The following is a 12,079-nucleotide window of genomic DNA, read 5'->3' as shown; positions in this document are numbered from 1 at the left end:
CAGTACTACTACTACACAGTACTACTACACAGTACTACTACTACACAGTGCTACTACCCAGTACTACTACTACACAGTACTATTACTACACAGTACTACTACCACACAGTACTACTACACAGTACTATTACTACAGAGTACTACTACACAGTACTACTACTACACAGTACTACTACACAGTATTACTACTACACAGTACTACTACACAGTACTACTACACAGTACTATTACACAGTACTATTACTACACAGTACTACTACACAGTACTACTACACAGTACTACTACTACACAGTACTAGTACTACACAGTACCATTACTACACAGTACTACTACACAGTACTACTACTACACAGTACTACTACACAGTACTATTACACAGTACTACTACACAGTACTACTACTACACAGTACTACTACACAGTACTATTACACAGTACTACTACAAAGTACTACTACTACACAGTACTACTACTACACAGTACTACTACACAGTGTTATTACACAGTATTACTACACAGTACTATTACTACACAGTACTACTACCCAGCACTACTACACAGTACTACTACTACACAGTACTACATCTACTACACACGCCAGCTCGTGACGTCTACTTAGTAACACTTGGCCTGCTGAGTCTCTGTTTCTGTCTCTCTCTGTCTCTCTCTGTGTCTGCCTCTCTCTCTGTGTCTCTCTGTCTGTCTCTTTCTCTATCCCTGTGTCTCTCTCTGTGTCTCTCTCTGTCTCTTTCTCTATCCCTGTGTCTCTCTCTGTGTCTCTCTCTCTGTCTGTCTCTTTCTCTATCCCTGTGTCTCTCTCTGTCTGTCTCTTTCTCTATCCCTGTGTCTCTCTCTGTCTGTCTCTTTCTGTATCCCTGTGTCTCTCTGTCTGTCTCTTTCTCTATCCCTGTCTCTCTCTGTGTCTCTCTCTGTCTGTCCTTTTCTCTATCCCTGTGTCTCTCTCTGTGTCTCTCTCTCTGTCTGTCCCTTTCTCTATCCCTGTGTCTCTCTCTCTCTCTCTGTCTGTCCCTTTCTCTATCCCTGTCTCTCTCTCTCTCTTTCTCTATCCCTGTGTCTCTCTCTGTGTCTCTCTCTCTCTCTGTCTCTTTCTCTATCCCTGTGTCTCTCTGTGTCTCTGTCTGTCCCTTTCTCTATCCCTGTGTCTCTCTCTCTGTCTGTCTCTTTCTCTATCCCTGTGTCTCTCTCTCTCTCTGTCCCTTTCTCTATCCCTGTGTCTCTCTCTCGGAGGCGACGACGAGATGGTGCCGACGATGGACGTGAGTAGCACGACGGGCAATCATCCCACTTCCCAGCAACAGCCACGAGGTCCCACACAGGGGCCCCTCCTGGACTCTCAGCGAGGCCACGCCCCTCCCCGGCCACGCCCTCCTTCTGGAACCTGCGAGCGCCCTTCCCGATTGGCTCCCTCTTTGACTTTTATCCGAGATGTCCCCCTCTCAAGTTTCTACCGTGGCCTGCAGGCGTCAGTAGTGGCGTCGCAGGCAGCGCTATGCCACGCCACTCGCAAAGGTTAAAGGTGAGTACTTAACAATAATGACATTTTGATTTAAAGCTTTCGTGACTGCAGGGATTTATATTCTTGGTTCTTTCGGTAAAGTCACCTGCACGTAGAAGGGAAACAATAAAATAATAAAAATATAAAACAATAAAATTCTCACGAAGTTTCGACTGCAACACAAGCAGTCATCATCAGGTGTTTCCCTTCTACGTGACTTTTACCGAAAGAACCAAGAATAATAATGACATTGCCAGGCATCTTAATTTCTTTGGGAGTACTCCCTCGGTGATTTAATATTGCTCGAAATAGATTGGTTTAATGTGGTTCATTAAGGTCCAGGTAATGACTACGCTTGCTGTACGAGTTACAAATCTGTTATGAGTGGCTAATGCTGATTTGGTTTTACGTGGATTAAATGCACACAGCAGCCAGTGCAAAGGCGTTTTTTTGTACAAATACATTTTGAAGTATATATAGTATGGCCAATTTAAACACTGCATAAAACAAATTATAAGATTAATGCCTTTTAATGTTAATGAATGCAAAGGAAAAAAGATCAAAACACAGTGTTTAACCATTCGGTCTCTGATACATTTAATGTTTAGTTATGAAATCGGCTCAAATCTATCAATATATCAATAGTTACAATTCCTGTAAGTTTTAAACTATTATACACTGCAAGTACATCAAGTGAAGGTTGGTTGAATACTGTAGTTAAAATTTTTGAAGATTTTGGTTGAGGTTTTATTTTGAACAGTACAATCGTGTTCATCAACCAATCAACAGAGAGCCGCTCTATGGGTATCTCGGTAAAGTCAAGTAGGTAATAAAATAATTTAAAGTAAAACAACATTTTATCTTATACCTACTACGTAACTTTACCGAAAGAAACTAAGAGTGTGGATCCCTGCAGTCACGAAAACTTCAAGTCGAGATTATTATTATTGTTGCTGATACAGCTGACCCTGGACTTTCAATATCCCGGGAAAGGATTCGAGACTTCCCCGGACGTCGGCAAACGCGAACTTACCAGGAAGAGAAACCGGGACAGGTGGCAACTCCAGGTGGAGCGCCCCGCGACAATTACCGACCGCGCGCGCGGTCGGAGCGAGCGACTGGCGGCGCGTGGGCGGGGCTTGGTGACCCACCCGGACTGTACCACCCCGCTGGACGTTGTGGGGGGGGGGGCTGGCAGTGCCCTGCCCGACAATGGGTCTCGGTGGTCACAATTTACATTTAGAGATGGGATCGGCCAAGTTCGGCTTCCCCCCCACCCCCCACCGCCCACCGCCGCACCCCCTCCACTTTGTATCGGATACGGTGAGTTCAGCTCCTGGCTAAGTGACTCAGTGCCCAGGTCGACTGCCGCCACTCTGCTGCGTCATTAAAATCGTAAGCCCGGCCAGGTTCAAGTCCTGCTCTGGAGAGGGGGTGGTGTTGACTCAGCCCATCATCATCATCATGCCTCGGTGGGAGTGGTCGATAAAATAGGTACCAATTAGGTGGCACGTGACTAGTAGCCACCAGGGCCATAGAAAGATGCGGGCTGGATGTTTTATGCCGGGTGAACAATTATGATGCCGGATCATCGACGCATGCAGAGAGAATCGAAGCCCCGGGCAAATTGTAGCTCGTGGCGAGCGGACACCGTGGACCTTAGCGACTGGGTCGCGACTGATTAATGAAAAGATTGTGGGGTCATTAGGAAGGATCACAGGGAGGTGGTGAGGATGGGTCTGGTAGGACGGGGAGGTGGGAATTGGAGCGAGTGGACAGTGTGGGGGAGGGGTTCATTGGGGTCTTGGTTTTGTGGGGGGGGGGGAGGTATGGGCGAGGCGGGGGGGGCTGTTTACAGCCCTGAACCAGTGGTGGAAACTCCACATTACTATGGTGGGGGGCGAGTAACCCCACGGATTATCAAACCCGGAGATCTGCGTTGGGTCTTTCACATCCACTACCACCTATGGGCACACGACCCTGTCACGTGGGGGGGCGGACCCTGCCACGTGGGGGGGCGGACCCTGTCACGTGGGGTGGGGGGCGGACCCTGCCACGTGGGGGCGGACCCTGCCACGTGGGGGAGGACCCTGCCACGTGGGGGAGGACCCTGCCACGTGGGAGGGGGCGGACCCTGCCACGTGATGCGCGTTCGGTCGACCTCACGGCCACATCGCGTCACTGTGTCACGTGAGTACTTTGTGCTATAGAGTCACTAAATATACTGTTATAGAGTCACTAAATATACTGTTATAGAGTCACTATTAATACTGTTATTGAGTCACTATTAATACTGTTATAGAGTCACTATTAATACTGCTATAGTCACTAATAATACTGTTATAGAGTCACTATTAATACTGTTATAGAGTCACTATTAATGCTGTTATAGTCACTATTAATACTGTTATAGAGTTACTATTATTACTGCTATAGAGTGACTATTAATACTGTTATAGAGTCACTATTAATACTGTTATACAGTGACTATTAATACTGCTATAGAGTCACTATTAATGCTGTTATAGAGTCACTATTAATACTGCTATAGAGTCACTATTAATACTGTTATAGAGTCACTATTAATACTGTTATAGAGTCACTATTAATACTGTTATAGAGTCACTATTAATACTGTTATAGAGTCACTATTAATACTGCTATAGAGTCACTATTAATACTGTTATAGAGTCACTATTAATACTGTTATAGAGTCACTAATAATACTGTTATAGAGTGACTATTAATACTGTTATAGAGTCACTATTAATACTGCTATAGAGTCACTATTAATACTGTTATAGAGTCACTATTAATACTGTTATAGAGTCACTATTAATACTGTTATAGAGTCACTATTAATACTGCTATAGAGTCACTATTAATACTGTTATAGAGTCACTATTAATACTGTTATAGAGTCACTATTAATACTGTTATAGAGTCACTATTAATACTGCTATAGAGTCACTATTAATACTGTTATAGAGTCACTATTAATACTGTTATAGAGTCACTATTAATACTGTTATAGTCACTATTAATACTGCTATAGAGTCACTATTAATACTGTTATAGAGTCACTATTAATACTGCTATAGAGTCACTATTAATACTGCTATAGAGTCACTATTAATACTGTTATAGAGTCACTATTAATACTGATATAGAGTCACTATTAATAATGCTATAGAGTCACTATTAATACTGCTATAGAGTCACTATTAATACTGCTATAGAGTCACTATTAATACTGCTATAGAGTCACTATTAATACTGTTATAGAGTCACTATTAATACTGTTATAGAGTCACTATTAATACTGTTATAGAGTCACTATTAATACGTTATAGAGTCACGATTAATACTGTTATAGAGTCACTATTAATACTGTTATAGTCACTATTAATACTGCTATAGAGTGACTTAATACTGCTATAGAGTCACTATTAATACTGCTATAGAGTGACTATTGATACTGCTATAGAGTCACTATTAATACTGTTATAGAGTCACTTAATACTGCTATAGAGTCACTATTAATACTGTTATAGAGTCACTATTAATACTGCTATAGAGTCACTATTAATACTGCTATAGAGTCACTATTAATATTGTTATAGAGTCACTATTAATACTGCTATAGAGTCACTATTAATACTGCTATAGAGTCGCTATTAATGCTGCTATAGAGTCACTATTAATACTGTTATAGAGTCAATATTAATACTGCTATAGAGTGACTTAATACTGCTATAGAGTGACTATTGATACTGATATAGAGTCACTATTAATACTGCTATAGAGTCACTATTAATACTGCTATAGAGGGACTATTAAATCTGCTATAGAGTGACTATTAATACTTCTATAGAGTCACTATTAATACTGCTATAGAGTGGCTATTGATACTGCTATAGAGTGACTATTAATACTGCTATAGAGTGACTTTTAATACTGCTATAGAGTCACTATTAATACTGCTATAGAGTCACTATTAATACTGCTATAGTCACTAATAATACTGTTATAGAGTCACTATTAATACTGTTATAGAGTCACTATTAATGCTGTTATAGTCACTATTAATACTGTTATAGAGTTACTATTATTACTGCTATAGAGTGACTATTAATACTGTTATAGAGTCACTATTAATGCTGTTATAGAGTCACTATTAATACTGCTATAGAGTCACTATTAATACTGTTATAGAGTCACTATTAATACTGTTATAGAGTCACTATTAATACTGTTATAGAGTCACTATTAATACTGTTATAGAGTCACTATTAATACTGCTATAGAGTCACTATTAATACTGTTATAGAGTCACTATTAATACTGTTATAGAGTCACTATTAATACTGTTATAGAGTCACTATTAATACTGCTATAGAGTCACTATTAATACTGTTATAGAGTCACTATTAATACTGTTATAGAGTCACTATTAATACTGTTATAGAGTCACTATTAATACTGCTATAGAGTCACTATTAATACTGTTATAGAGTCACTATTAATACTGCTATAGAGTCACTATTAATACTGCTATAGAGTCACTATTAATACTGTTATAGAGTCACTATTAATACTGATATAGAGTCACTATTAATAATGCTATAGAGTCACTATTAATACTGCTATAGAGTCACTATTAATACTGCTATAGAGTCACTATTAATACTGCTATAGAGTCACTATTAATACTGCTATAGAGTCACTATTAATACTGTTATAGAGTCACTATTAATACTGTTATAGAGTCACTATTAATACTGTTATAGAGTCACTATTAATACGTTATAGAGTCACGATTAATACTGTTATAGAGTCACTATTAATACTGTTATAGTCACTATTAATACTGCTATAGAGTGACTTAATACTGCTATAGAGTCACTATTAATACTGCTATAGAGTGACTATTGATACTGCTATAGAGTCACTATTAATACTGTTATAGAGTCACTTAATACTGCTATAGAGTCACTATTAATACTGTTATAGAGTCACTATTAATACTGCTATAGAGTCACTATTAATACTGCTATAGAGTCACTATTAATATTGTTATAGAGTCACTATTAATACTGCTATAGAGTCACTATTAATACTGCTATAGAGTCGCTATTAATGCTGCTATAGAGTCACTATTAATACTGTTATAGAGTCAATATTAATACTGCTATAGAGTGACTTAATACTGCTATAGAGTGACTATTGATACTGATATAGAGTCACTATTAATACTGCTATAGAGTCACTATTAATACTGCTATAGAGGGACTATTAAATCTGCTATAGAGTGACTATTAATACTTCTATAGAGTCACTATTAATACTGCTATAGAGTGACTATTGATACTGCTATAGAGTGACTATTAATACTGCTATAGAGTGACTTTTAATACTGCTATAGAGTCACTATTAATACTGCTATAGAGTCACTATTAATACTGATATAGAGTCACTATTAATACTGTTATAGAGTGACTATTAATACTGCAATAGAGTCACTATTAATACTGCTATAGAGTCACTATTAATACTGCTATAGAGTCACTATTAATACTGCTATATAGTGACTTAATACTGCTATAGAGTCACTATTAATACTGCTATTGAGTCACTATTAATACTGCTATAGAGTCACTATTAATACTGCTATAGAGTGACTATTGATACTGCTATAGAGTGACTATTAATACTGCTATAGAGTGACTATTAATACTGCTATAGAGTCACTATTAATACTGCTATAGAGTCACTATTAATACTGCTGTAGAGTGACTATTGATACTGCTATAGAGTCACTATTAATACTGTTATAGAGTCACTATAAATACCGCTATAGAGGGACTATTAATACTGCTATAGAGTGACTATTAATACTGTTATAGAGTCACTATTAATAATGCGATAGAGTGACTATTAATACTGTTATGGAGTCACTATTAATACTGCTATAGAGTCACTATTAATACTGCTATAGAGTCACTATTAATACTGCTATAGAGTCACTATTAATACTGCTATAGAATCACTATTAATACTGTAGAGTCGATATCTACTGCTATAGAGTCACTATTAATACTGCTATAGAGTCACTATTAATACTGCTATAGAGTCACTATTAATACTGTAGAGTCGATATCTACTGCTATACAGTCAGCATGTACTACTGTACAGTCCATTAATACTGCTATACAGTCAGCATGTACTACTGTAGAGTCGATATCTAATGCTATAGAGTCAGCATGTACTACTGTACAGTCCATTAATACTGCTATAGAGTCAGCATGTACTACTCTAATCATAGCAGGTACCACCACTTTCGCTTGCCCTGCTCTAATCATAGCAGCTTACACCACAGTATGCATGCACTGCTGCAGGGAAAGCAGGTACCACCACACTATGCACTGCTGTAGTAATAGCACGGACCACCAAAGTCACTATGCACTGCTGAATTAATAGTGCTCAGTTGTGGCGAGAGTGCAGAGTTTCTCACATCTGCCCAGTGTGCTCATGACCGGCTCCGGTTTAACACCAGAGTGTGTGAGGACGGGTGAGACATCCTCTAACACAAGTGCGGCTACGCTTTTTTTTGGTCACGCTGCACAATGGTGCCGATCGCCGGGACTGGTTTACTACGGCCTTTGGAGCGGCTTTGCCAGTTTCGCCAGATCGGCCCAGGACCGCTGGATAATGTCGGATGATAATCGTGTGGTGACGGATAATCGATGACGATCGACGGTGTCTCGAGCTGAATGCGGTGCCCAACGTGCGACATTGGTTGACGCGCGGCCGGCCAACGCGCCGTCTAAATCCGCGTCTCTCTTCTGGAATTCTCAGGCGGGCAACGCTTTTGGTGAGCCGGCGGTCGCAATGAGCTGGAGCTTCCTGACCCGTCTGTTGGAGGAGATATCTCTGCACTCGACGTACCTGGGCAAGCTCTGGCTCACCACGTTCCTGATCTTGCGCATCATGCTGACTATCGCGGCGGGCGAATCCATCTACCACGACGAGCAGAGCTCGTTCATGTGCAACTCGCAACAGCCGGGCTGCACAAACGTCTGCTACGACTCCTTCGCTCCCCTCTCCTATGTGCGCTTCTGGATTTTTCAGATTATCACCGTGGCGGCGCCCAGCATTCTCTACCTCGCCTTCGCCATGCACAGGATACAGAGGTCTAGTAGAGTTACGACGACGACGATAATCGTGATGATAATAATGACGATGAAGGCCCCCCCCCCCCCCCCAAAAAAAAAAACCTTAATTCCACTCTTTGTTTTGGTGAGAAGGATATTTTTAAACTTTCATTCCCGCGTCGTTATCCGCAGGTCAGAAGGCTCGACCGGCCACAAAAAGCACCGACGGACCGAGCAAGCCGAGGAGAATGTCCAAGCGGAGAAAGGAGGGGAGTTTGCCGACGAGGCCGGCGAGGTCAAGAAGAACGACCACAGATGGCACGACGGGCGCCGCGCGATCCGGTCCGACGGCCTCATGTGGGCGTACACGCTGCAGCTCGTCCTGCGCACGGTGGCCGAAGTGGGCTTCCTTCTGGGCCAGTACGTGATGTACGGCTTGGAGGTGATCCCCCGCTTCGAGTGCCCCCGCCGCCACCCTTGCCGCCACCGCGTCGACTGCTTCGTGTCGAGGCCCACGGAGAAGACCGTCTTCCTGTATGTGATGTACGCCGTGGGCGGCCTCAGCCTGGCTCTCGAGCTGGCCGAGTTGTGGCACCTGGGGATGGGCGCCCTCGGGGACTTGCTGCCAGGCAGCCGAGCCAAGCGCCAGCAACGGTATTTCTTATAGGCCTTCAGTCAGGGCCAGATTAAGGTTCTTGTAGGCCCTAGACACTTCTATCTCGTAGGCCTTCAGTCAGGGCCAGATTAAGGTTCTTGTAGGCCCTAGACACTTTTATCTCGTAGGCCTTCAGCGGTAATGTTCTACAGCTGCTACTGCTGCTAACCCATGTCACTAACTCCCTCCGCTGTCACTCGGCTTCCTTCACGCGGTACTTGAAACTGGACGTGCGTCGTCGCTGCTGACATTACTTAGCCAGTGCCCTCGTTCGACGGGAGGGCGCGCTGCGTGCCCGCACTTCGGCAGATTCCTACTTGAAGTCATTGGGGAGAGGAGCAAAAATATATCACGCGAGGTAAGCCTCGAAATATCGAACGCGGAAATGTCTTCCGCTATTTATTTTTTGACCGCGGCTATCGCGTGGGATGCCGTTTGTTTTCACCGATAACAAATTCGACGTCACCATGGGACCTCCCATGATGTAGCTGCACATGATGTAGCTGCTCACAACGAGCTCTCAATGTGCTGATAGTGGCATTGTGTCTGTGCTGTTCGCCTTTTGGCATCCTCTGGTCTAACACTGTTTGAGGCTAGGCTCTAAAGATAGCTCTCCCGGGTGTGGACCAATCAGTTTCAAAGACAATGCATCATATACTACCAGAGCATGTTTGTTTGCATGTTCACCACAAGTGTAGCGACATAAATGGTGTCACTACTCTGTAGCGACAGTAGCGAGTGAAGAGTGGTGCTGTATGCGTGGTGCCGCTCTATGGTACCAGAGTGAGCACGGCACGGAATGGCTCACTAGAGGGCAGGGTCCGGGTGTCGCTGAGGTCGGGTCAGGACATGATATCCTGGGTGAACCCGAGAGGGCACGTGACTGGACGAGGGGGCAAGGGGGGACGTGAGGGTTACGTGATAAGGACCCAGGGTCCATCCCGGAAGGATCTGGAAGGGGGCGTGGCCAAGGGCAGAGCCGGCCACGCCCCCTCCCGGAAGGATCTGGAAGGGGGCGTGGCCAAGGGCAGAGCCGGCCACACAGTTATAAACCAAGTCCCGGGTGGGAGCGGGGCTGCTGGGTCAACTCTGGGAATGAAGCCGCCATCTAAGGTCCTCGGTCTCCGGTCTCCGCTAGTGGACCAGGCAGCGTGTTGAGCTGTCCTGGTCCGGTAATATAATTAGCTAAGTTGGGAGCGGTGGTTACCGCCCTATGTCGTCATCCTGTTGAGAGTTACCTGTTGCCTCCAGTTCTAGTGTGCGCCTAAATGGAACCCACCACACAAGTGCTGCGTGTGGTTAATGTGAACTTGATTCCATGCAAAAGGTTTCTATTTGGCGTTCCAACATCTGAACACAACTCGTGCTTTATTGCCAGAAAGGGTACGGGCTTCCTCCCTGACGCTCAAAACGTGCCGTTCCCGCTGCTACTGTCGTTGCCATGAACAGGATTGCGAACGGCGATCCTCCTCCTCCGCCTCCTCCTCCTCCTCCTCCTCGTCGCGCGGCCGAGACGGAGGAGGCCGCCCCCCGGCAGGTGGCGATAACGCCGGCGGCTGCGTCGCAGCTGCAAGGTTACCTGCGCGCGATACAGCGGCGGCTGGAGCTGACGGTTTCTCCACCACCCCGACGGGCCAGGGCAACGCGGGGATACGGGGAGAGCGGAGCAGGGAGAGGTGGGGGAGGCGGAGAGGGAGGACGGCGGGAGACTCCGGCCTTACGCTCGGCCGCGGTGGCCGTGAGCAAAAACCCCCAAGTGCAGCTCGGCAAGAAATACGAAGTGGCGGCGGCGGCAGACGAAGTAGGAGATTCCGGAGAAGAACAAGGAGAGGTCAAGGCCGCCTCTAGGAAGGGAAGGGCCGTCCGAACGAAGAAATATCCAACCATCTCAGTTTAAGTTTCCTTACTCTTTGGTCCTTTCGGTAAAGTCACGTCGGTAGAAATAAACATTTTACTTTTTATTCTTGGTTCTTTCGGTAAAGTCACCACGTAGAAGGGAAACTATAAAATAATAAGAATATAAAGCAATAGAATTATCTTATTGTTTTATATTTTTTATTTTATTTTATTGTTTCCCTTCTACGTGGTGACTTTACTAAAAGAACCAAAGAGTGTGAATCCCTGCAGTCGCGAAAGCTTCAAGTCGAGATTTAAGTTTCCTGTTTTGAGTTGAACGCCGAGTTATTCACAAATAAAGGTTTTCTCTTTTGGGGGGGTCAGATCTCGCTTGTGAGTTGTAGATATGTCGTTGAGCACTCCACCACCCGGCATCAGCCAGCAAGGTTGTGTCACGTAGACGAAACCTCGTGCCGGGTGGTTACTACTGCAGCCCACCAGTGTGTTTGAGAGAACAATTGTGAGCATGGATTTATTCTCCCAACACTATACACTGCACTACTATACACTACACTATACACTACACACGGCACTATGCTTTACCCGACTATACACTATACTACTATACACATCACTACTATACATTACACTACTATACACTACACACAATACTGTACATTACACTACCATACACCACTATGCACTACACTATTATACACTACTCTACATCACTATACACTTTAGTAATATTCACTACTATACACTACACTATACGCTGCTATACACCACAGTAATATAGGCTACACTACTATACAATACACTATACACTGCACTATACACTACTATACACTGCACTATACACTACTATACATCACTATACACTATAGTAATATACACTGCTATACACTACACTATACG

General features: G+C 43.6%; 1 protein-coding gene across 1 annotated transcript; it reads left to right on the top strand.

Moving 5' to 3' along the window:
* Positions 1–3,618: 3,618 nt before the first annotated feature.
* Positions 3,619–11,544, top strand: LOC142917448 (gap junction gamma-1 protein-like). Its single transcript, XM_076062127.1, has 4 exons — positions 3,619–3,706; positions 8,375–8,709; positions 8,863–9,324; positions 10,775–11,544. The coding sequence occupies exons 2-4, from the start codon at positions 8,408–8,410 to the stop codon at positions 11,220–11,222; spliced, it is 1,212 nt and encodes a 403-aa protein (XP_075918242.1). The 5' UTR covers positions 3,619–3,706; positions 8,375–8,407; the 3' UTR covers positions 11,223–11,544.
* The last annotated feature ends 535 nt before the right edge of the window (positions 11,545–12,079 follow it).

This window comes from Petromyzon marinus, unplaced genomic scaffold, assembly GCF_048934315.1.
Source record: "Petromyzon marinus isolate PM22_M1 ecotype Great Lakes invasive population unplaced genomic scaffold, UKy_Petmar_22M1.pri1.0 PM_G_Scaffold_51, whole genome shotgun sequence".
NCBI lineage: Eukaryota > Metazoa > Chordata > Hyperoartia > Petromyzontiformes > Petromyzontidae > Petromyzon > Petromyzon marinus.
This window is presented reverse-complemented; position numbering and strand designations above follow the sequence as displayed.

What these genes read in the sequence shown, in the direction of transcription:
- LOC142917448 (XM_076062127.1), top strand. Translation starts at nt 8,408, where the DNA reads ATGAGCTGGAGCTTCCTGACCCGTCTGTTGGAGGAGATATCTCTGCAC. An exon ending in GCCATGCACAGGATACAGAG is followed by an intron (nt 8,710 to 8,862) that starts GTCTAGTAGAGT and finishes CGTTATCCGCAG; the next exon opens with GTCAGAAGGCTCGACCGGCC. An exon ending in CGAGCCAAGCGCCAGCAACG is followed by an intron (nt 9,325 to 10,774) that starts GTATTTCTTATA and finishes TGCCATGAACAG; the next exon opens with GATTGCGAACGGCGATCCTC.